This window comes from Rattus norvegicus, chromosome 1 (genome assembly GCF_036323735.1).
Source record: "Rattus norvegicus strain BN/NHsdMcwi chromosome 1, GRCr8, whole genome shotgun sequence".
Lineage (NCBI taxonomy): Eukaryota > Metazoa > Chordata > Mammalia > Rodentia > Muridae > Rattus > Rattus norvegicus.
In genome coordinates, this window is record NC_086019.1 from 24,212,306 (window position 1) to 24,238,675 (window position 26,370).

At 39.7% G+C, this 26,370-nt stretch overlaps 1 protein-coding gene across 20 annotated transcripts in view; it reads left to right on the forward strand.

The window, feature by feature from the left end:
* Eya4 (EYA transcriptional coactivator and phosphatase 4) overlaps window positions 1–22,827 on the forward strand; it is a 243,702-nt gene extending 220,875 nt beyond the window's left edge. For 14 of the 20 annotated variants that reach the window (XM_039103304.2, XM_039103311.2, XM_039103312.2 and 11 more), the window contains 6 exons: window positions 9,371–9,429; window positions 9,536–9,696; window positions 11,978–12,092; window positions 14,183–14,304; window positions 16,049–16,149; window positions 19,478–22,827. In XM_039103304.2, the coding sequence (XP_038959232.1) occupies window positions 9,371–9,429; window positions 9,536–9,696; window positions 11,978–12,092; window positions 14,183–14,304; window positions 16,049–16,149; window positions 19,478–19,558 (639 nt within the window). In that variant the 3' untranslated portion in view covers window positions 19,559–22,827. Of the gene's footprint in view, window positions 1–9,370; window positions 9,430–9,535; window positions 9,697–11,977; window positions 12,094–14,182; window positions 14,305–16,048; window positions 16,150–16,187; window positions 16,289–19,477 lie in introns of those variants that run through there. The other 6 variants (XM_039103308.2, XM_039103313.2, XM_039103338.2 and 3 more) reach the window with 3 other exon arrangements.
* Window positions 22,828–26,370: the final 3,543 nt, after the last annotated feature.

Genomic DNA, 26,370 nt, shown 5'->3' on the forward strand with positions numbered 1-26,370 from the left:
CCTATAGAAATTAGGACAAAAGAAAGATAAGTCACATTTAGTGAGTGACTTAGATAAGTAGATAAGATTATAGATCAAGCCTTAGTTACCTCGGAGACACGAACTGAAAAATGGTTCCACATGGCCTATGGAAAACGTGGTCAAACTGCAGTGTTAGAAGAAATCAGTTGTATTCCCAGCTTGGTCCCTGTTTTCTTTGGGTGATAAAATGTCCGTTCGAAGAAGCTTTATTTGTTCATGATCAATAGGAAAGCTCAGTGTTCTTCATCTAGTTCCTATTCTTGTAAGAAATACTGATGACCTCTGTAAGCCCAACCACGGCTCACCCCATATTGCTCCCAGGGATACAGAACGGTGTTGTGATGACGTCTACCCACAGGAAATGACTGAATTTGCATGGAACTTGACGTTTTAAATAGAGTAATAGCTCTGTGTTAGCTATCTTGTTCTTTATGTGGACAAGTCTCAGCTTAAAAATTGTAAGATGGTGTATATTTTCAAAGGTGCTAAAAACAATGAGAAGTTTTATATGGGTTTGTCCCAGTTTTATGATGTTTGTCTCACTGGACTTTTTTTTTTTTTTTTTTTACTAGAAACACATGGGAAGTGTTCTGAACTCTTAGCTTTTTGGTGGCATCTTATAAATAAGATAGAACAGGGAAAACAGGATCATCCCACTGTGAAAGGAGAAAATGGACCCTAGGGAGCTCTTTTCTGACCCCCACCTAGGCACTGGTGCATACATACCACCCCCAGGAGTGTGTGAGTGTGTGAGCGTGTGTGTGCGGGCGCGCGCGCACACACACACACGATAAAATCACCTTTTAGCAGAACATTAAAATGAGAAGGTGAGTGTGTCTTACCTCAACTATGTAAATATCTTTACATGCATAAAGTACCACAATAGCTGGGGCTAGATACAGCACTTTAAGATTTTTCTTTTTCTTTTTTTTTCTCAATTTTTTTTAATTGGATATATTTTTACTGGCGTTTCAAATGTTATTCCCTTTCCCAGTTTCCTGTCCATAAACCCCCTGCCCCATCCCTCTTTTGTATGAGGGTGTTTGCTCTCCCCAACTAACCCAATTCCCACCCTGACATTCCCCTACACTGGTGGGTCCACATTGACAGGACCAAGGGCTTCTCCTCCCATTGGTGCCCAAGAAGGCCATCCTCTGCTACACATGTAGCTGGACCCATGGGGTTTGTCCATGTTTATTCTTTGGGTAGTGATTTAGTCTCTGGGACCACTGGTTGGTTGGTATTGTTATTCTTATGGGGTCGGAAGGCCCTTCATCTGCTTCAGTCCTTTCTCTAACTCCTCCAGTGGGGACCCCATTCTCAGTTCATTGGTTGGCTACTCCCATTCGCCTCTGTATTAGTCATGCTCTGACAGAACCTCTCAGAAGACTATATCAGGCTACTGTCAGCATATACGTCTTGGCATTAGCAATTTTGTCTGAGTTTGGTGGCTGTATGTATATGTGCTGGATCCCCAGGTGGGGCAGGCTCTGAATGGCCATTCCTTAAGTCTCTGCTCTAAAGTGTGTCTCTATATCTCCTCCTATGAATATTTTTGTTCCCCCTTTTAAGAAGGACTAAAGCATCTGCACTTTGGTTGTCGTTCTTCTTGAACTTCATATGGTCTGTGGATTATATCTTGGGTAATCCGAGCTTTTGGGCTAATATCCGCTTATCAGTGAGGTCATACCAAGTGTGTTTTTTGTGATTGGGTTACCTCACTCAGGATGATATTTTCTAGTTCCATCCATTTGTCTATGAATTTGGTGAAGTCATTGTTTTTGATTCCTGAGTAGAACACCTTTGTGTAGATGTACCACATTTTCTGTATCCATTCCTCTGTTGAAGGGCATCTGGGTTCTTTCCAGCTTCTGGCTATTATAAATAAGGCTGCTATGAACATAGTGGAGCATGTATCCTTATTATATGTTGGAGCATCACTTGGGTAAATGCCCAGGAGTGGTATAGCTGGGTCCTCAGGTGGTACTATGTCCAATTTTCTGAGGAATCTCCAGACAGAATTCCAGACTGGTTGTACCATCTTGTAATCCCACCAACAATGGAGGAGTGTTCCTCTTTCTACACATCCTCACCAGCATATGCTGTCACCTGAGTTCCTTATCTTAGCCATTCTGATTGATGTGAGATGGAATCTGAGAGTTGTTTTGATTTGCATTACCCTGGTAACTAAAGATGTTACACATCTCCTTAGGTACTTCTCAGCCATTCAATATTCCTCAGCTGAGAATGTTTCATTTAGCTCTGTACCACTTTTTAATAGGGTTGTTTGGCTCTCTGGAGTTTAACTTATTGAGTTCTTTGTATATATTGGTTATTATCCCTCTATCTGATATAGGATTGGTAAAGATCTTTTCCCAATCTGTTCATTGCCAGTTTGTTCTAATGATAGTGTCCTTTGCCTTACAGAAGCTTTGCAATTTTATGAGGTCCCATTTGTCGATTCTTTATTTCAGAGCATAAGCCATTGGTGTTTTCTTCAGGAAAATTTCTCCAGTGCCCATGTGTTCGAGATTCTTCCCCACTTTCTCTTCTATTAATTTGAGTGTATATGGTTTGATGTGGAGGTCCTTGATCCACTTGGACTTAAGCTTTGTACAGGGTGATAAGAATAGATTGATCTGCATTCTTCTACATGCTGACCTCCAGTTGAACCAGCACCATTTGTTGAAAATGCTATCTTTTTTCAACTGGATGGTTTTGGCTCCTTTGTCAAAGATCAAGTGATCATAGGTGTGTGAGTTCATTTCTGGGTCTTCAATTCTATTCCATTTATCTACCTGCCTGCCTCTGTACCAATACCATACAGTTTTTAATCACTATTGCTCTGTAATATAGCTTGAGGTCAGGGATGGTGATTCCCCCAGAAGTTCTTTTATTGTTGAGGATAGTTTTTTCTATATTGGGTTTTTTGTTATTCCAAATGAATTTGCAAATTGTTCTGTCTAACTCTTTGAAGAATTGGATTGGTATTTTGATGGGGATTGCATTGAATCTGTAGATCGCTTTTGGTAAAATGGCCATTTTTACTATATTAATCCTGCCAATCCATGAGCATGGGAGATCTTTCCATCTTCTGAGGTCTTCTTCAATTTCTTTTTCAGTGTCTTGAAGTTCTTATTGTACAAATCTTTTACTTGCTTGGTTAAAGTCACACCGAGGTACTTTATATTATTTGGGTCTATTATGAAGGGTGTCGTTTCCCTAATTTCTTTCTCGGCTTGTTTCTCTTTTGTGTAGAGGAAGGCTACTGATTTATTTGAGTTAATTTTATACCCAGCCACTTTGCTGAAGTTGTTTATCAGCTTTAGTAATTCTCTGGTGGAACTTTTGGGATCACTTAAATAAACTATCATATCATCTGCAAATAGTGATATTTTGACTTCTTCTTTTCCAATCTGTATCCCCTTGACCTCCTTTTGTTGTCTGATTGCTCTGGCTAGAACTTCAAGAACTATATTGAATAAGTAGGGAGAGAGTGGACAGCCTTGTCTAGTCCCTGATTTTAGTGGGATTGCTTCAAGTTTCTCTTCATTTAGTTTAATGTTAGCAACTGGTTTGCTGTATATGGCTTTTACTATGTTTAGGTATGGGCCTTGAATTCCTATTCTTTCCAGGAATTTTATCATGAAGGGGTGTTGAATTTTGTCAAATGCTTTCTCAGCATCTAATGAAATGATCATGTGGTTTTGTTCTTTCAGTTTGTTTATATAATGGATCACGTTGATGGTTTTCCGTATATTAAACCATCCCTGCATGCCTGGGATGAAGCCTACTTGATCATGGTGGATGATTGTTTTGATGTGTTCTTGGAGTAGTTTGCAAGAATTTTATTGAGTATTTTTGTGTCGTCGATATTCATTAGGAAAATTGGTCTGAAGTTGTCTTTCTTTGTTGGGTCTTTGTGTGATTTAGATATAAATGTAATTTTGGCTTCATAGAAAATATTGGGTAGTGTTCCTTTTGTTTCTATTTTGTGGAATAGTTGGGACTGTATTGGTATGAGGTCTTCTATGAAGGTTTGCTAGAATTCTGCTTTAAACCCATCTGTTTCTGGGCTTTTTGGGGGGGGAGTTTTAATGACTGCTTCTATTTCTTTAGGAGTTATGGGGTTGTTTAGATGGTTTATCTGAACCTTATTTAACTTTAGTACCTTTTATTTGTCTAGAAAATTGTCCATTTCATCCAGATTTTCCAGTTTTGTTGAATATAGACTTTTGTAGTAGGATCTGCTAATTTTTTTAATTTCTTCTGATTCTGTTGTTATGTCTCCCTTTTCATTTCTGATTTTGTTAATTTGGATACACTCTCTGTGCCCTCTGGTTAGTCTGGCTATGGGTTTAGCTTGTTGATTTTCTCAAAGAACCAGCTCCTGGTTTTGTCGATTTTTTGTATAGTTCTTTTTGTTTCTACTTGTTTGACTTCAGCCCTGAATTTGATTATTTCCTGCCATCCACTCCTCTTGGGTGTATTTGCTTCTGTTTGTTCTAGAGCTTTTAGATGTGCTATAAAGGTGCCAGTGTATGCTCTCTCCAGTTTCTTTTTGGAAGAACTCAGAGCTATGAGTTTTCCTTTTAGCACTGCTTTCCTTTTGTCCCATAAGTTTGAGTAAGTTGTGGCATCGTTGTCATTAAATTGTAAAAAGTCTTTAACTTCTTTCTTTATTTCTTCCTTGACCAAGTTATAGCATTGTTCAACTTCCATGTATATGTGGGCTTTCTGTTGTTTTTGTTGTTATTGAAGACCAGCCTTAGTCCATGGTGATCTGATAGGATGCATGGGATTATTTCAATCTTCTTGTATCTGTTGATGCCTCTTTTGTGATCAATTATATGATCAATTTTGGAGAAGGTACCATTAGGTGCTGAGAAGAAGGTATAATCTTTTGTTTTAGGATGAAACATTCTATAAATATCTGTTAAGTCCATTTGGTTCATAACTTCTGTTAGTTTCTCTATGTCGCTCTTTAATTTCTGTTTCCATAATCTGTCCATTGATGAGAGTGGGGTATTGAAATTTCCCACTATTATTGTGTGAGGCACATCGTGTGCTTTGAACTTTAGTAAGGTTTCTTTTATGAATGTAGGTGCCTTTTCATTTGGAGCATAGATATTTAAGATTGAGAGTTCATCTTGGTGATTTTTTTCCTTTGATGAATATGAAGTGTCCTTCCTTATTTTTTGATAACTTTTGGTTGAAAGTCGATTTTATTCGATATTAGAATGGCTACTCCAGCTGGTTTGGAGCTTAAGTTAATAGTACTTCTTAAATAATGACTGAGATTACTGACAGAAATACTAAACAGAAAATACTGGTATTGATGCTTCTTTGGGGAGATTAAGAATGTCACAGGACCGTTATTTGATTTACACCCCATGGTTCAGCTATTCAGATGCATTTCATTTGATCAGTAAGGATAAAGCTAATCAAGCGAGTGGCATACACAATGGGTGTGCCAGCAGTGCAGTGTACACGCAGTGTGTATGTATGTGCTTCCACAGGTAGATGAGCCCAGGAACACAAAAGTATATTTCCAAGTGACATAAACAAGCACTGGGTTAATTAGATCCACACAATAACTTTCAAGTCCAATTGATTATCTACCTCCATGCTCCCTGTCCTGTGTGCCTAATTTTAAACATCACATCTGTGCCAAAGCCCCTTTTGCCAGCCACCTTCTTACAAAGGCTCCGTAACAGGAATTATGCCAAGCCTGCTTCTGCTGACACACAGAATTGCTCAAAACAGTACCTATATCATTAGCTTATTGTGAGAATTGTTTCTCTTGTATATGTAATCTCTTGGGGTCTTTTGTGGGAATCCAAATGTCTACTTGAAACTGTAAATACTTCAAGACATGGTGCAACGTGGGCAATGGCAGCTGCTCCTCGAGAACATCCTTTAAAGTCCCAAATCTGAATCTGAGCACTCAACACTTCATTCCATTCTTCCCACCCCCACCCCCAGTGAGAGAATGCTCTCTGTTGGAAAAAATGTTATTTCAGTTAGAATAACTTCCAGAGGAGAAAGCACCAGGGAGTTGGGGCTCGCAAAGGCAAGAGAAGAGTGCTGTGGCTTCTACCTGGAATAGATCAGGGACAACCTTGTGGTTACCTCATAAGACAAATTTAAAGCATTTATGATTAACACCAGAATTATTTTAAGATTTTGAGGTCTTTGCTAAGCTGTGTTCAAAAACCAAAGCTCTTGAATAATTTGGGAGTATTTTAGCTTTAGGTTAAAATGACTCCTGCCTGGTTTCCACAATGAAAGCTAGTTGATGAAAAATTATTTATCTTTCCCTAAAAAAAAAATCTAAGTAATTGAAGTTCAACTTTCTTTCAGTGAACTGTAATCCTTGGGCAACTGTCCAGAGTCAACACGCAGAGTTGCTAAGCATAAATATAAAAAGAAGTTAGATTTGGAAGACCCTCAAACCTAACTTCAAATACAGAGTACATGGTCCAATAAGTTTGATATACTGTTGTCCTCTGGAGTAAAAAATGAATTTTGGGGCAAGTCATATATAAATTAATCATGTGAGTTAATACTTGAAATGTCATGGGGAGCTTTTTGTAAAAAAATTACAATAAGGAAATATTTAAGAAATAGCTTCTGGTGGTTAGAAGAACTCAAAAATTCTCCCTCGCCATTGCCATTTTGGAGTTTTTTGTAAGAATATTGTGTTAAGGGACAGATGGAAGCTATTTACATGAGGAAAGCTTTTGGAAGTTCAGGAGAGTGATGATCTGCAGGTATTTATTTCTATCTAAATGCCTCCCAAGAATATCACCATGTCTGAGCTAGAAAAGTTTCTATGAGGCTAAAAGCACTGGCTGTTCTTCCAGAGGACCTAGGTCCAAATCCTAGTACCCATACGGCTGCTCACAACGGTCTGTAAGTCCAGTCCCATGGGAAACAGCCGTCTTCTGGATTCGGTGGGACCAGATACACACATGGTACACAAATATGTGATGGCAAAACATCTGTACACATTAACATTTATTTAAAGAATGCTACCATGTCTAAAGAGCGGATACTTAGGTCATGTAGAGTACCTTAAGTGTCTCCATATTCTGGGGATAGTAGGGCTTCCTGCTTAAATGCTAACTGCTTAGTCAGTGTAAAGGCCAAGGCAGCAGCTTGATAAACTTGCACATGAGAGGGTTTTGGAGGTGCAATGCCTCCTTTTGCTGCAGAGAAGCCTGCATCCCTCTCAACTGTGAGATACCAAGGTAGCTCAGGCAGCCTCATCTCCTGTCCCTCCTCTTCTCTCTGTACTGAGAGCAGCCATACTTTCCCACAAGCCTCGCCATCTAGGGTATTAATTTATGTCACTATAACTTTGTGTTAGAAATTTGAAGTGATGGAGAAACTCTGCCAATTACTATCATTACCTAGACTCCTACAATGTGATTAAGAAGCAATTCTGTGGCTTTTAGTTAGAGGTTTCTTATTGGTGCATACTCATTGAATGTGATAACAAACTGCATGAGGATATTCTTTTTCCTTCCTTCCTTCTTTCCTTCCTTCCTTTCTTCTTCCTTCCTTCCATCCTCCTACTTCTTTCTTTCTTTCTTTCTTTCATCTTCATTTTTACAGAGTTTCTCTGTGTACCCCTGGCCGTCCTGGAACTTTGTCTGTAGACCAGGCTGGCAAATCTCAATGAATCACCTGCCTCTGCCTCCCAAGTCCTGGGATTGAAGGTGTGTGCCCACCACTGCCCGACTATACAGTGCCCAGAGAAGGCAGAAAAGGGCATGCTCAGCCTCATCAGGAGTGCTGGGATCTAAACCTGGGTCCTCCAGAAGCGTAGCAAATGCTGTGAAAAGCCGAGCCACCCCTCCATCCCAAGTACATTTTGAAATCACATATGAACACTTTCCTGACTACGCTCACCACTTAGTTTCTGTTTTATTATTTCTTTGGTTCATATTTGTTTATTTACTTGAGGAAGGACACAGTCCACATCACGGGCCTGTGGAGGTGAGAGGACAGGCCACAGGAGTCCTTTCTCTCCATCCACCATGTGGGCTCCTGGCTTCAAGGTCAGGTCCTCAGGCTCAGCTGCTCTCTCCCTGCTGCTGAGGCATCCCCTCGCCCTCCAATTCTGAATCCATTGAAATAGGATCGACATGTTCTAGACTAGGCTGAAGGCTCGACATTTGGTGCTTGATTACAGTCCCTTCCAGGTCTATTATAACAAATTTGAAGTGGAGACTCTTTCTTAATATGGCATAGTTCCATACCTACTAATTTTAAATTGATCTTTGAATGATAAGTGCTATTTATAGCATCAAGATCTGGAGGTATACAAGTGAGATAATCCAAAGAAGAAACTGGAAAATGTTAACTCAGCAGTAAAACACTTGCAGAAACGTGCAGACCTGGCTTCAATCCCCTGCAAGTCAAAATCTCTCTCTCTCTCTCTCTCTCTCTCTCTCTCTCTCTCTCTCTCTCTCTCTCTCTCTCTCTCTCTCTCTCTCATTGATTTATTGTGACTTATAATCATGTGTAACCTGTGAACTTAATCCTCTGGGATCTAGTCATCCTTAAATCTCATCAGCAAATTTTGTCTTAAATCATGTAACATTTCACGGGAACCCTGCAGATCATTTAAACGCAGAACAAGCTTTTTGGAACCTCTAAGGGCCCGATTTCTATGTGGAAGCCACTATTTGCTTTAAGCAAATTCGAACTTGAAATCAGATCCACTATGGACAATCTTAACAAATTTATTTTCCTTGGAGGTTGTATTGCTTTTGGTATGTAAATCTTCACGACTTTACTTGTATTTGTTGACATTTTCAAAACTCTAAAGCCCGACGAAAGAAGGTGTCAGCCTCTATGGCCGCTAGCTTTGTTCTGTATCAGAAAACCAGGACTTTAAGTAAAATGACACTTTCATACTAGCAAGGAGCAGGAAGTCTTGGAAAGCTCAGAAGACACCATGTTCTGAGGTCAAGACCCCTTCACTTCCACCAAGCAAATAATAAATAACAGTGACCACTTGAGATGCTCGGACCCCAGGCACATTGCGGATTTCCAGATTAGCAAGGGCACTGATCTCAAAGATTCGCGGGTTCTTCTTAGCAATGATATTAAGATTAAACTTATTTTTCAAAGCACCCCGAGTTTCCAGACTGCTTTGTGGATTTAGATCTCAGAGAAGTGGTACCATTTCCCTTTTATGCGTAAGAAAACAGGCGTCAGAGGGAGGGCAGAATGGACCCATGCTGCCACCTCGTGGCCGTAGCCTGCCGCTGTGGGATGATGGGAAACCTGAAGGTGGTAGCCAAGTTTGGTAATGTCTGCTGTTGCCTTTTCCCAGGAGTGTGATCAAGTTCATATAGATGATGTTTCCTCCGATGACAATGGTCAGGACTTAAGGTAAGCCGCGCTTTCAGTCTTCCGTTTCCTACAGAAATTCAGCTGTGGAGTTTTGTACATGTAATTATTTCTTCTGTTTCTTTTTAATGTATTCTGGGTGTTGCAGTACCTACAGTTTTGCAACTGATGGCTTCCATGCAACTGCAAGTAGTGCGAACCTTTGTTTGCCAACAGGTGTGAGAGGAGGGGTGGACTGGATGAGGAAGCTGGCTTTTCGTTACAGAAGAGTAAAGGAATTATATAACACCTACAAGAACAATGTCGGAGGTACGTGTGGCCGATTCCACCCAGTGTCAGTACCCTGAATGTAGGCAGAACTCAAACTGTAGCTTCACAGCGGAGATTAGCCTCCCGGAAAAGAAACGGCAAAAGGCTCAAGTTGAAAAGCAGTGAGCCTGAATTTCTGCTCTTTGGATTTCTTAGGGGGGGAATTGAATGCACCCTTGCAAAAAGACTTGGCAGTTTTGGGGAGAGGGGTGGGATCTTGTGTTCTAGGATCCTTTCTCTGTTTCATCTGTATTACTCTGACATTATCAACAGGGAAACAGGCAAGTGAAGGAGGTGGTCAAGAAGCCTTTGTAAAGACATGAACCATGATTATTGAGTTAGTGCCAATCACTTCGAGAATACACACACAGCAGCTTGCGAAAGTTCATAATTCCAACAAATCTATTGGATCTCTTTAAAACTCTCACATCGTCTGACAATGTATCTCTCTGCCTAGGACATAGTGCTCGCTGCAATCATTTTTAAAGGTTCTGATACTCTGTAGGCAGTGTCTAAAATGCATTATACTTAAAATTTTATAATAGATCATCCATATAATTTGCGGCAGTATTTTAGACCTTAGCGTCAGACTGCAATTGTGGCTGTATTTCTAGATACAGGGAAAAAAAATGCATCTTGATTGTTGGAATCAGTTTTAGGTCAACACATTCTCAAGATTAGTTCCAGAGTCAGACGCACACAATCCTTCCAGCAAGCTGATCGTTGTCCTTTTAAAATGAAATGTCTTTGAGAAACAAAAAAAACCAAAGCAAGCCAAAAGAAAATGATTTTTTTCTAAATACGCATATTCATTCAGCACATGTGTAAGGTCACATGTGCACCATCGAGTAAATAAATGTAATTTTCATCCACAGGGAGCACATTGATCCCATCTGTTTTCAACCTGAGGCTGGGGCTATGTGTCTGTTTCCCTGTGTTTGCTAACATTGACTCACATCAAATGCTCAGTGAATCCTCGGCAAGTGTTAAAAACAGGCAGAGCCACAGACAAATGCATGTCCGAAATGACAGGAGGCTTTACAGGCAAGACTTTATTTGCACATAGATAACTGAGCCCTGGTGGCCCCAGTACTACTGTGTAGTTCCTGGTTAGCTCCTAACGAACTCTAAGGCTTTGTCCCAGACACTTTTGTCAAGTAATTGGAAATAGGATGTTTAAGTTTCTTTAACTAAACATCCCTTTTAGAAGTCTGAAACGATTTAATTCATCTACCCCCCTTTACAGAGTACTGTTTGAATTATTTTAAAATTTGGAAGACCATTAACCTATCATCTTTTGTCTTAGAAAATTTAATCAATGATGTGAGAGTTTATTTTTTTGTCAGATATTAGCATTGTTTTATTGAAATGTGGAAGCATTAGACTGTCTAAAAAGTAGTTCTAATTTTAAATATTTATCATTGCATATCATTTGTCCTTGCTCCCAGTGTCTGAAATACAATTTAAGTGAGAAACATACCGTTTGAATGGAGAGTCATGTGATCTCATTTTATCAGGAAAGCAAGGTTACTCTGCTTTTCTCTCTCTTCTTTTTCCCTTTGTCCCTTCCTTCCTGCCTCCCTCCTTCCCTCCCTCCCTCTTCATTTTCTTTTCTTTTCTCCTATTTTTTTGTCAGTGTCTGGGGGCCTCTTGGATACTAGCCGTGTGCTCCAGCAATGATGTGTGTCCCGCCTCTCTGTAAAATTTAACCTACGGATTTCTTCCCTCCTCTTTCTGTCCTGGGATAGCATACCTTCAGATTTCCAACATAGCTACTTAGTCATTTTTAAAAACACAAAGTATCATTAAACTCAGGCACTGGTTTGAGAAGCATTGTAACACCTGCCTAGAACGCCCTGGATACTTTCTAAAGCTGAACTATGATTCTGAATTGACTATTTTATGTCCCGAGTTTGTGTTCCTGATGGAGGAACCCACTGCTCCTCTCTGACTGCCATGCCCCAGCCTCATTACTGGGATTCAGCTGCTGTGTTAGATTCTTGTCTTGGGGAGGGGGAGAGACTGCAGTCTCTTTTCCTTGTGTCATACCCCTGAGTGTCTAGCCAAGTGTCTGACCCTATGTATTGTCTAATAAGAATTCGATACTGAATAAATAGTGAGCAATCACTTCCGAAAAAAATGAATCCATGTTGGTATAAGTCAGTATCCCTTTATGACAAAACCAAAATAAAAATTGTTTATTGTAGACAGAAGCGACACCAAACTTCCTATTCTAGAGGCGGTGTTCACCTCCTGACTGCCTGTTTATTCGGTGTTTCAGGTCTCCTTGGCCCTGCCAAGAGGGATGCATGGCTGCAGTTAAGGGCAGAGATCGAAGGCCTAACAGATTCCTGGCTAACAAATGCACTTAAGTCTTTATCAATTATTAGTACTAGGTAAGTGGGACTGTGGCCTTTCTACTTGAATTATGTGGAGGATCTGGGTCCAGCAGCACAACAGAGAAAAACCATTCCAATTGCTAGTAATTCACCACAGCCAGTGATTTCTATGTGCCTTAGTGTGTGCATACAGGCCTGTATGCTTGCCTATGTGCACCTTTGTGGATACGTGCATGTGTGACAGTGTGGGTGGGTGCATATAAATTTGAGAAGTGATGGCTGGTGGGTAAGATTAATCTTTATTGTTTTTCTTATTTCATAGTTTTATTTCTGATTAAAGTGAACCAATAAAGATACAGTTAACCAGTGTGTGGGTAATACATAGGCATCAAAAGAGATGGTATCCAGACAGATAGCAGATACATTAAAAGGTGGCTGGAGTGAAATAGGACCCAGCATTTAGGACATGAAAGTAAATTTACATGTCAAATCTGGCATGTGGTTCCTTCCTGGTCACATGATCAGAAACTTCACCAATAACAGAAAGTCCTTCTTGGAGACTTATGCTTGACTTCCTGGGCTAACTGGAGCAGACATGAGCACCCTGTTCAGTTCTTGGTGTCACATTCTAATGTAAAGTCTGACAGACATGAAGATTTCTGGGTTCAGCTTGGTCGTCCCTGGAATTTGATTTGTAGAATCTACACAAAAGAGAAAGCTGCCAAGAACGCAACCCAAAGCATCGAGCCTGGAACAAAGTTGTCCATTGCAACAGTTTGAAATGTTGAGCTCAAAATGAGTTAGATTTTACTCTGTGTCTATAAAGGGAACAGTTGGGGTAGATGTGCAGACATCTTACGAAGGACATTATGCAGGAACTGCCCAATGGATAAAGCTCCCTGGCCAAACTTCCTGGCTATGACATCTGTAACTGTGACATAATCAGTCAAACATCAGGGGCTCTGGGACTTGAAATCCTTGAAATTGTGTAGAGGAGGGATAGTCATGCTCATTTCTTCAAGAATTAAGTTAACAGATTATTTTTAGATTTTCTATGAATGACCTTAAAGCTATCTCAAGGATATGTGAGCTTAAGAAATGAGGGGCTGGGATTTAGCTCAGTGGTAGAGCGCTTACCTAGGAAGCGCAAGGCCCTGGGTTCGGTCCCCAGCTCCGAAAAAAAGAACCAAAAAAAAAAAAAAAGAAATGAATAGATGAGTAGAAAGAAAAGGCCTTAGGAAAACAAATCAATGCTCCCCAATTAGTGAGAGATATAATTTTCTATGGTATCCAGGTATTTCAGCACTAACGTATTGGACATTTTCACAAAGCCCCAAACTGTGCAGAAAACAAATTACTTGATGATCAGAGTTCTCAGCAAAGTTATCTTCTTGCCATAGTTGTTCTGTCCTTAAGGAAGTGACTCCAGGTACCAGGGGGGAAAACGAAAATAAAGAAAAAAAAAAAAGCCTTGAGATTGCATTCTATGTAGTCATGAGAAACCAACAGCTACAGAAAGAAATTAAGTATAGCAACTGGTAGAGGAGTCCTCTTGTAGATAATATGAGGATAACAGATAGGATTATGCAAGCCATATACTCACAAAATCAAGGCAGCAGAATAAGACATTGTTTATATAGAATGTAATTCCTAATGGGAAGATAAATTCACAAATGAAAACAGAAGCTATCTCTGAATGTGTAATTAATCATCAATACGTCCTATTTCCTTCTTCATATTTGTTCTTTACAAGTTTTCTGTTGTAGAGGATTGATAATTTTTAAAGATGGCCTAAATACTAATATCACAAGTAAAATGCCAAAACGTCATTTCAAAGCCACCTCTCCCAACTTAAAAGCACTGTGTCCGACATCGCCCGACTTTGCTCTCATCACATAAGGTTTAAATGACTTCGGATGTCATCTTACTCTGACAAAAAGCTATGTCAGAGAATGGACTCAGTTTGTGAGTTATTCTTAATAGCCCGCCACCTCAGAGAGCGTCTGTCAGCTGACAGCACTTGTTAAAGACTGAATGAGGACGTTTCCTAGAGAACTTAGAAAAAACCATGGCAATGTTGTTTCATTCTGTTCTGGTAGACGTTATTTACTACTAGAAAGCAAATATGTATGTTTCATCCCCGTCAGGAGTAACTGTGTAAATGTCTTGGTAACGACAACCCAGCTGATTCCTGCTCTTGCAAAAGTCCTGCTTTACAGCCTAGGAGGTGCTTTCCCCATTGAGAATATTTACAGCGCAACTAAAATAGGTAAGGAAATTGTCTGAAATTCTGTAGGAAATGGAGTCATACCTGCAGCATTGTACAACACATATGTGTACACACACACATGTATTTACATATATATATATATATATATATATATATATATATATATATATATATATATATAAAACCACATCCAGAAAATTTAGGAAAGCTTTAAAAACCATTAATCATGTGTGATTCATGATACAATTGCATATTTTATAAGAACTCTCAGCTAGTGAAATGCTGGATGCTACATGTAGGCAGTCCTCACTCATTCTGCCCACATATAACAACATAAAATATCCTAGCATAGATCGTTTGAGTAATATGTGCTCCAGCTACAGGATTACATCTTTGCATATTCAATAAAACTGATCTAAGGTTTAAAAAAAAGAACATGATCTTGGGAGGACCGGGAGGTCTCAGGTTAGTGCCGTAGCAATCAAAAGATAATTTCAGAAACAAGTGGGAATTTTTTTCATAGAGAAGAATACATCATTTTATTATTCATTACCTGAGTGTTTCTCCCCAGTACTAATAACTATAGCCTGCTTCCTAGGCGGTGTCCATCTGGGGAGATACCTTCTTTATATACGGTGTGCAGAGTTGTCAGAGTCTAAGTGGCAATCACCATTCAAACACGAAACTTCACTGAGTTCCGCCATGTTGTCAGAGTTAAAAGAAGAGAGCACGTGCATTCCACTGTCTCTGGTGGAAACTAATGGGAGTGTAAATAGGTTGTGCAAAATGCCCTAAAAGGGCAACAGAATTACGTGTTGTACTAGCCCTCATGAAGGTTGCAGCCATTTGGGGAGAACAGTTCGGGAGAGTCAAACTCTCTTACAGTGTGGGCCATGTTATCCTGTGCTCCACAAATCAGAACCTAGATTCCAATCCCATATACTGTTCTCTGAAGATATATATATTATATTCACAGAATTGCCAGAATGTGATTTTTCTTTTTGACAACACAAATGACTTTTCTACCCAAAAACCAGTTCCTTTACTTAAACGATGATACTTTTCCCATTGGCCAATTTTTTAAATATTTAATCTGAGAAAAACATTATTCTTTTTCCCTTGTCAGTAGTATGTTTTTAGCATTCTACGCTAGCAGATTAAGAAGAAAAATGTCATAAATAGCAATGGCTACAAGAACATTCTTAGAATGAAATTCAGGAAAAGATGCCAATGCTGTAAAGATAAAACACTGCTGGTGTTTCCATGGCAACCTCACAGCCACTCAGTGTGTGGTCAGTTGCACAGAATGCTTGATACAATTAAACTGACTATATCCACTCCCACACACTTTTTAACGGAGTCATTTATCCAGGTAAATATATCTGTTAGCATTTCCTCTTTCCTTGGAGATGAGATTACAGTTTCCCCCCACAATATACCCAACTGACTTCCCTACATGAAAGATAACTTAGATAAAATTAGTTCTTAGAATCAAACAAATGCTGGAGAAACTGGTAATTTACCTATAAAGTTGTTTTCCACAACTCTTTCCCTGGAGTAAAAACACACTAACATTTTATCAGGGTCAAATTCTCAAGCTTATTGCCTATCTTAAAATATCAAAAATGTTTGCCTTAGTAACCTATCCTAAGTGAAAAGCAACTGTGTTCAAATGTGTTGATTTGTCATAAGCTCCCTCCAATGTTGTTAAAAGACGTTAATTGAGCGCTTTGTGAACCATGAGTTCCGTGGCCCCAGGAATAAAGGATGCATTGTTTTTCAGGCAAGGAAAGCTGTTTTGAGCGTATAGTGTCCAGATTTGGCACTAACATAACTTATGTTGTGATTGGAGATGGCCGAGACGAGGAGCACGCGGCTAACCAGGTAACTCTGCTCTGAACTGTATCTCGTTTATCTTCCAGGAAAAGAAAGTTGCTTTGAACGGATAATGCAAAGGTTTGGCAGAAAAGTAGTGTATGTGGTAATTGGGGATGGTGTAGAAGAAGAGCAGGCAGCGAAAAAGGTAACCTGTCTCAGACCATGTCGGTGTGGCCCCTGTAGGGCAAGCCTTCCTGTTTGCATCCCCGTAGTTTGGCCAAATGGCAGCTTGACAAGTGATTGACACTTAGAGTTGCAAATCAATAAGAGCATGAGAGAGTCGATGTGGCCCTGCAAATAAACCATTTGGAGTCTAGCATTTTATGCCTGGAATTTGATAGGAAACGCAGGAAAACTGACAGATATTCATTCAAGCCTGTGTCAATAAGAAATATACTCATACATTTAGAACATGTATTTAATACATGCGCATATACTCACACCAGGCACACAGTGACTGATAAACAAACTCACAGAATTTACCAGAGGAAGTTTAGCAGGCTCATAGCATAGTCAGGAGGGGAAGCCCTGGACTCTCAAATACCACACATTCCTTGTGAGGGCCTGGAGACAGGCAGGTTCCCTCATACTAAATGCTGGAGATAAACTTGATAGCTGAAGGACAACCTGTAAGAAGCCTTAATTGACTTAGAACAGGTGCATTCTTACTAATTCGTATGACAAGTTGTCCTGGAGTCTTACAGGAAACACTCCTCACATCTACAAATTTCTCACTGAGCACCGATCAGCTGGCTTTGAGCATGTACAGGAGAGCTGGTAGGCCCTACTTATTTAAGTAAGCTTCATCTGACACATATTTCTAACAAGGAACCAGGGCAGTTGTAAAATCACTAAGTGATTGATTGGATCAGCATCAGAAGGAACGGTATGAAGTTCGTTCTCCAGAACGCAGAGCACAACACCGTGCCTACTACTTCCTTCACTGAAGTGCTACAGAAGAAAAGAAACTATAAATGACACTACCTTATAAAGAGAACGTCATCCTTCTTGTCTATGGGGGGTTTAAATCACCTTCTAATAAAGCCGCCACTAAACACATGGGTCAGAGCGCTGACCTAATTTCTATTTTCTATAGAATAATCAGAATGAACAGTTTGATAGAAGAGTTCATGACCCTAACAGAAAGCTAACCCAGTCAGCTCAAACACAGCAAACTGGAGGAAGGGAATGGGCTCTATTTCAGAAGGTCACCAGCAGCTACCCCTCTGGAACTCCTGTGCTTTCCCATTCTGTTAGGAGAGCTGGTGACAGGAAGCTCCCTTGGTGTTAATTAGCAGCGGCTGTGACTTAAGACTTAAGACTGGTCCCAAGGACGTTCTGTACACGGTCAGCGGTCAGCAATCAGTGGTCAGTGATGCAGCCGTACACAGCCCAACCAGCCCTGCTGCTGCTGCTGTTGCCTGTGATATTTAAGGCACACTCAATCTCTATCTCTTCTGGAGTTTATGGATGTTTGGAATTCATGTGGGTTCAGTTTTCCACGTTGGCACCATAATCACACCTAGTGAACACCCGACCCTCGAACAAACACTAGAACCTCCTTAGCCTGTGTGAAATTTATTTAACTCTAGGGAAAAACAAATAAAGCTCACTTTTCCAAGCCATTAACAAATATGTTTGTTAAGAATTAAGACTTACCTAGTCTGTGCTAGTTATCTATACTAGGAAGCACACTCTGGACATGTCCTCTGGTTTGAAGCTCATGCTTCGGGGGAAGTAGCTTGACTCCAAATGGATCAAAATTTCAGATAGAATGCTATTTTCAAATGGTTGTTTAAGTAGGTAGTGTTTGGGTGATGGTAAAGGCTATGACTCTGTTTGGAAACACAGGTGGCTGGTTTCCCTAGCACCCAGAATGCATGCTTTTCTCTGACCATAGAAGTAATCGCATGTGTAGGCATTCTGAGTACTGTTTTGTTATTACAAATAGATCTGAGCTGAAATGAAAAACGTTACCCTTCTCCAAATTCTTTGCTCTAATTGAACTAAAACCTATGCTTGTGAAATTTAAGGAGATATCAAAAAAGGATCAAATCTTAGCAACAAGAATAACCACATTATCCTCTCAAAATATTCCAAGTGAGATGTATATGTAAAATTTAAATTTTCTAGAAGCCACATTCAAAAGTAAAAAGAAAAAAAGTAGAATAAACTTTAATAATATCTATTAATTTTCTCAATCTGTATAGAATATTACATTTCAATACCTAGTCTACATAAGAATTATTGACATGATATCTACATTACTGTATTGGTCTTAGTCTGGTTTGAAATTCAGAATGTGTTTTAAATTGGACTAAATATATTTCAAATGCTCATAGCCACATGTAGTTAGTCACTACTATACTGAGCTGCAAAGAATTATGTAGTAGTAATGATAATGATAAAACTTCATGTTAAAATAAGATATCACTTCCATATAAATATAAAATTTCCCCTGCACACAAGACTACATCTTAGAAGATATCTTAAATTCAATCTAACAATTAATGCTATTGTTTTGTGATTGACCGAAGAATAGTTTTTCATTATTATTTCCAGCAAGATTACCTCAGGTATTCTTTCCAATCAGTCTTTTCTGTAAACTCTGACTACCACATCTGTAATGCATATTATCACATCTCTGGAAGGCCACAAATCAGCATACCATCTATAATATGTCTTCCCACTCGGGGATGGTATGTATGTCCCTGTTAAAACTGAAACCTCTCCCTCTTCATCTTTACTACTGAAATAAACCAAGCCATCTCCTGGCTTAAGTTATCTGAGACATATAAAAATATTATCAATTCTAATATTTTTATTGTATTTAATCTGGTTCCAAGTTGCTTTTTACATAGATAGGAATCCACTCTCTTTTCCTCTCAAATTGCCAAAGGCTATGGGTTTAGGAAGTTAGTGGTCTAAATTTATCTCATTTTTTAACCAAGGAATTGACTTTTAAAGGTACCATGCTGACTGATAGTTGTTTCCCATCCATGCCGAATTTCTAGGCCTACTTGCTGATCCCCAATGTTGACCTTGGTAACACTGATTTACAGAGTAGAGATTAAACTAGCTAGGAAACTCAGTATTGGATGTTGTACCATTAAAATACAGTTCAGATCTATTTCTCTATTCTTTGGAAAATTCCACATTGGTAATACCAGACTTCCACCTGTGGATGACCTCTATTAAATTCCCTCCCTTAAACGTGGGTGAAGACCACATCCTGGTGTTTGTGCCTGTTTCCTTGGGATGATGGTTATGACCTGTCTCCATTCTTCATTCCTACCCTCTACCTCTCCCCTCTCTCCTTGTCTTGACCACACAGCACAACATGCCCTTTTGGAGGATATCAAGCCACTCGGACCTCTTGGCTCTACATCAAGCACTGGAATTAGAGTATTTGTAACTGTATTCTCTAGCTGAGGATCCATTTTTTTTTATATTTCAAGTACACTGAATTTTTATGTGTGATCCAATGCCGCTGGCTTCTTCTACACATATAAATGGTCTTAACGGATGAAATCATACTTGGAAGGAAAACTCCAGAGTGAAGAATTCGGGTTGCTGAATGGAATTAAACTTTAGTGCTACAGAAAGGAAGCTCTATGGTCTTATTATCTTTACAATACTTTCATGGTTTAAAAAAAAATCAGTGGCAGTTGCTGACACGTATCAAGTGAGTCCTAAGAGGGATTAACAGCTTTAGTAAAGAACTGGAACCCTCCGAGCCACAGCACCTGCTCTGCCTCTGACAAGGTGGTTGAAAACATTCCTCAAAATGGGAGCTCTTCTCAACCCTGAGGTTTGAATCTGACTTATAGCCTACCTAGCCCAGAAAATCTGAATCGGAATGCACTCAGACTGTATAACGACAGTCCTATCTAGACATGTAATTTGTGTAAATTATTGATGGAAATAATTTACTGTGACTTTATTAGCAGCTGACTCTGAAAGTGGATGCAATTTTTCTTTTATTTGTTGGGGTGGGAAAGGGCTGGGGAAATGGGAATATAATATTGTCTCTTTTTTAAGGTTGGCAAAGAGAATGTTCATACTGATGTGTTGTGCCTTAAAGACAAGACAGCATTTGTGTGTTACAATGTAACTTTGGTTACAACTCTCTATAGATAATCAAAGACAAAAAAAACTTTAAAAAAATCAAGCAAACAAACAAATACCTTTGTGATAATTCTTCACATGACCAAATTTAAAATTCAACCTATCAGTTTAATATGGAGTCATTGACAAACTGAGTATTTGTTAAAATGAGAAACCAGTAACACAGAACTATTGGGTTCTAAATGATTTCAGTAATCAGTATATGTCAGTTATCTGAACACCCAATCACAAGCAGGTTTGGGAGACTATAGGTTCTTTATTTAGAGAGTGAAATATATAGATATTAAAGTTTCAAGTATCCTTTCTTACAGTTTTCTGGATGGAAATTAAGAGCTCTATTCATGTCAACATACCCAATTTTAGTTTAAGACTGGATATGTGCCAGTTTCTAAGAGGACAATATCATGGTGCAAATTTAGCAAATATTACCAAAGTCATTTTTAGAACATGCTATGGATGTAGCTTAAAACACACATTGAGTAGGCACAGCAGAGTGCATTTGTCTTCCATGCTGTTACAAAAGCAAGTGTCATCAATGGTAGAAGGCAGGTATACCAGATAGCTCTCAAGGAAACAACTCTGAATCTGTGAATTTTTTATATAATATTATTATAAGTAAATTATCGAACAAGCTATATCTTGACATCACCACCAGATCACAACAGTAAAAGGGTATTCACTCTCCTTGGAACACATCAGTCCAGGGTCTCCCTATTACAGACAGGAATACATTGGTTTCTTCCTGCATGGTTGCTGAACAATGCCTGCATTCATTGCTGGGAGAGCCTGGCCTCATTGTGTGTCTGCCTGTCCTTTTGCCTTGTTGGTGTACAACCCATATTGGTAACATGATACAGATTCTCCTCTCATTTGTTATGATATGGTTTGCCTTGTGGAAATTTAAGACTTCAAGAAGGGAAATATTCTAATGGTGTAAGCACCTGAATCTCTCTGCATACTGAATGGCATAAGATGGATCCTAGAGTCTAGCTCTTAGTCAAAGTCCTTCATCTGAGGCTGCTTCATGAGAGGTCGTCATCTGAGACTCCGGCAACTTAAATAAGGCCAATGCTTTGCTCAAACATCACAGAGGATACTCTGGAGGGCTGTAAATTTCTTTAGAGAATGATGTGGTCCTGTTTACAAAGACAGATAAGATAGCTGCCTATGATTGGGACTTCTTATCTAAATCCTTACTTTTTCAATGTGTCTTTTGGTTTCCCTTTCCCTGACGCTATGGTGGCAAATTATGGTTGGAATATTTTAATACTAATGCTATTAATAATAAATTTTACACTTTTGTCGGTCTTCAGCTTGAAAGTGGTTTAAAGGTCAAAGATGTGATTTTTTTTTGTTACTGGGACTCGTTTGTAGTTAATACTATGACTAAAACAAAGTTAGTTTGTCACACAGCCAGTTTCTTTCACTGATAGACTTGTGCCCCTGCATCAAAAGTTATAACTCTTCTTGAAATCTGATGAACAAGGCTTCTTTCTTAAACTGCTCCACTTGAGGGACAGAGAGGCTTGCCCTTTCCAAATGCATCAAGGGCTGGCTGTTGGCCTCCTCCCTACTTAACCATCCCCCTCTCCCTTCCCTACCACTCCACCTTCCCCACTCTCACATATCTGTCCCGGGGTTGAGGGGGGAGGCAGCCAGTATAATACCTACAAGTGAGGTTGATGGAAAAGCGACTGTCCAGCACAACAATGGTGATAGCCAGAAAGCCATAGCCCAGCCTGGTCATGTGACTTTGAGCAGACTCAAACTACAACTCTTCCCCTCTTAGGGCAGGAAAATTCCCTTTCTTTCTAGAAACACATCAGCCAAACAACAATTAAATAAATAAATAAATAAATAAATAAATAAATAAATAAATAATAACCAGCCCTGTGGGCAGTTCCTACATTCTATTTTTATGTGGAATATCGTGCCTTATTATAAATGAATTTGAAAACTGTTCTCCAACTCAGAAGGGTTTTGGGCTATTACATATTCAAGCTTGGTATGATATTAGAAAAAATAACTGCCTTATATTGCACCTTAAAAAGATCAAGACCCTATCACTTGAGTAAGAAAATAGGGGTGGCCTAACTACAACATTATAGCATACGTCTAAGATGATAAAAACCCTGAAGAAATGTGCAAACACAATTCAGAGGTAAAAATAAGATTTTAAGATTATATGGTCTGTCCACAGAAATAGCTACTAACTGTCTGATGAGCTAAGATCAAAGTAGCTTCAACAGCATGCCCTACTGTGAAGTTTTTTTGTAAAAACCTACTTTTTTGTGACACGCCTGCATTCTCAGCGAATATGGCATTTAGTATTTCTTTTCAACACAAACCTAATCTTCATGAGCCAAAGTTGCATTTTGACTTCCAACTAGGGCGGCGTTAGAGGGAATCACACAGTCAAAGTCAAGGGTTTCTGTTATGTATTAGTAAAGTATAGATTATTGGGGCCTACATAATTTAAAGAAATGTAAATTAATATTAAAAGCTTGTAAAAATGTACATCTTTACTATTTCTCAATAAATACCTTTGCAACTGTATTCATTGCCCTCATCCTTCCATTTTGTAGGGATTTTAACGTGCATGTGTTGCTTGATTCTAAATCATGTGGAATTTATGTTTAGGTCTCTGAACGTAGAATTTCATCATCTTATGCAAAAGAACTTTCACTGAAGACAAGCTGAACTATAATACAGTAAATGTCCCTAATGAATGCATTTAATGTGGCTGGTTTTGTGGCTACATCTGGGAATCTTCATTCAAGTACAATCGTAATACAACCAAAATGTGCTCATAATCAGAGTGTATCTATTCGAATTTGTAAACATTTATTATATTTATTTATATTTGTATGTCTGAATGTATATGGGTGCATACTTGCTAGGTCACCCATGTACATGTGAAGTCAGACAACGACTTGTGGAAGTCCATTCCACAATGTGAGTTTAAACTCAGATTGCCAGGTTCTCCCTTAACTTGATGAACCATCTTGCAAAAATAATAGACTATTTAAGGAAAGTTCATTTAGACGAGCATAGTTATAACTTATAATCTAGGACTCTTTGTTATTAGTATCTTTCAAGAGAATAGAAACAAGTTTTCATAAAATGAATTTAGTAGTTTGTTATTATGTGTGTTGTATTACGTTCTTCACAAGGACATTGTTTACATGAAGACCAGAGACAACTAAAGAACTGACTTTGTTCATTCACAGTTTAAGAAAACAAATAATCGTTAGACTCCAAATTAACAAAGTTTAGAGGGAATTATGGGAGAATTCTCCAACAAACCCTATGCCATACCAAAGTTCACCTAGGTGTGTGGAATACAACATGTGTGCTTAAAATTAATTGGTTAGATGAACTTCTTTCTGGTCTTGAACATCTAATTACCACTGAAAGGTGAGTTTTTGAGAAATATTAAATGTCCTATCCCCTGGGCTTCCAGACAAGTATGTCTCCTTTGCCTGTTCGGTATACCTGCATGGAGAGAAGATTTCAAATGAATGCATGCACACCAGAGTATGTCCTGCTACTCAGCCACCTCACATCTCTGCACAAGGCCCATCCAGGCCACAACCATAATTTTCCACTTACATCACCATTTGCCTCTAGTTGAGCATCCTGCTTGGGGCCTCACATACCTTGTGTACATTACAGCAGTCAGAACAGTCCTTTGAATGAGAACATGTTCCTATGAACCCAGAAGAGTCTACCCAAGTGCCCTTGTACTAACGTAGCCTACAGGAATGGTTCAGTGATCGTAAGAAGTTCATCTTCACATTCCACCTCCCTCCAGTCAACTTCTCACTGTCGAATGTTTGTGTGCTTGGCGCACACTGGCCACCCACATCTGCAGAGATTCCTCTCCAGTTTTTCCTCCTTTAGAAGATTTTCACCAAACATCTCCACTGCTCATGTTCTCACACTCTCTCAGGTGTCCCGCGCTGTCTCGCCAGCAAGAAAACACACGGGGACATATGAATCCTTGCTGCAGCCAAAACTTTTATTCAATCTTATGGAGAAGCCCCGCGCGCCGGCATGGTGCAGCTTATATACACCCTAGCGTGGCGCATCCACACCTGATTGGTCGCTTACCCATGATCTCATTAGGCACGCCCCGGAGTGGGCAAAGACCTGGCACGAAGGCACTCTTGCACATGCACACACAGTTAACTTCCTGAAAGGAAGTCGACTGGCACGGCGGAGGCCAGCGCCATCTTGTCTAGCTCGGCCTTCCACGTGGGGCGCAGTGGAAGCCAGCTCCATCTAGTGATGGTGAATGTTATTGCAGCCCTCTACACTCAGGTCTTCCCCCCCGCCCCCATACTATCTTGTGGCTAACAAGGCTCTAATCTCTAAAATTAGGTGTGTCTCCATGATTGTATTAAACAACATTAACCCTTCACTTTAACGTGATGTGTATTTTATTCACTCTTTATGCGATATTACTTGGTCATTTCTAGGTTATGCTCTGTGATGCTACAGATCTTGATTTGTTCTATTCCCGGTCTCTGGAGATTACTGTCACATAATGGACACTCAAGAAGTGCTTGTGGGTGTATGTCTAAACTACAGGACAGGTGTACATGATCAATATCTAAAATTAGCATAATTTCCAATGATACAAGAAGATCGGACAGAGGGAGACAACGAAAACATGCAGGTAAGTTGGGTGAGACAAAATACATTTACAGAGTATTGGAGTGCTTGGTAACCTACTGCTGTATGCAAATGACAAACAATAGATATAGGTAATAGTATAATTGAAAAGTGGTTGTACTGAGTATGACCTGCTGGGTTAAAAAGAAATCTTCTCAGGGTCCATAAATTGTTTCCTAAGTTTTTTTATTTAGTTTATGGCTTGAAGTGTTTGCTCACTTGTGTGTGGCAGGGTCTTCCTTGTCACCCAGGTTAGCCTACAACTAATTGTGTTTCAGGTTGGCCTGAAATGTCTGACAATCCTCCTGCCTCAGCCTCATCAGTGCTAGTACTATAGGCATAAGCCACCACATTAACTTTAAAATGCATTAGCATTAAAATGGTATACAGCATCACTGTGCTTGGCTGAATTTAAGTACTTCAGAAAAAAGTCATGCGTAAAACACATCTCTCAGCAAGTTCTGTGGCTCATAATTCTGATAGAGATTTTTAAAGATTTTTTTATGCATAGTAAATCTATTTTCAATTGTATCTCCCTCTTCCTCACATACTCTAATTGCCCTGGAACCTTTGCAACAAACCCCCTTCCAATTTCTCCTTCTCATACATATGTTGCATTGTGTTCAATTAATGCACGGTCGTGGGAGCGTCCACTAGAGAATGGGCCACCCTCCAGACTCCACAACCCTGAAGAAAACTGACTGTCTCTCCCCCCAGCAGCTATCACCTGCCAATAGATCCCCAGTCAAGGGTGGGTCCACATAAGCCCCACCCCCTTATGTAGTGGAAATTTGGCTAGGTTGATCTTGTAAGTCTTGTGCTCCTGTGAGTTCATGATTGGTCACATCACATCCAGAAGTCTTTCACAGGGCGACCCCTCATCTGCTGGCTCTCTCCATCCCCATGTCCGCTGAGGCTTGGATAGCGGTGACATTCTCTCAACACCTGGACCAATTACGAGGCTTTGCATTAGCCGTTGCCCAGGGCACAAAGAAGCTTCTCTGACCACAGTTGAGAGCAGCACAGATCTACAGCTATAAAGATAAATACGGATGTGGCAATCTGACAAGATGATTTGGAAAACCGACAATAGGCTTCCCCCAGCCACCCACTGTCTCATTGGCTATCAGGCACTCTGTGTTCTTGCCGTATAGCTTAGATTTTTATGCCTGGCAGCTGCTCAGTGTTATCAGTTGATTTCCCCAGGAAAACTTCAATAAATATGTGGAATGGAAAGGGGGTGTACACTTAGGAAAGTGGAGGGACCACGGGGTAAGCTGGTCTCTCTAGAATCGAGGAATAAGTTCCACACCTAGAGCCTGGAGACTCCACACCACTTTCTGGAAAACACGGGTAGAGAGTGAGCTACAGAGTGCAATGGTGAGCATACGGGCATGGCCAATGGCTTTGCAGATCTGTGCC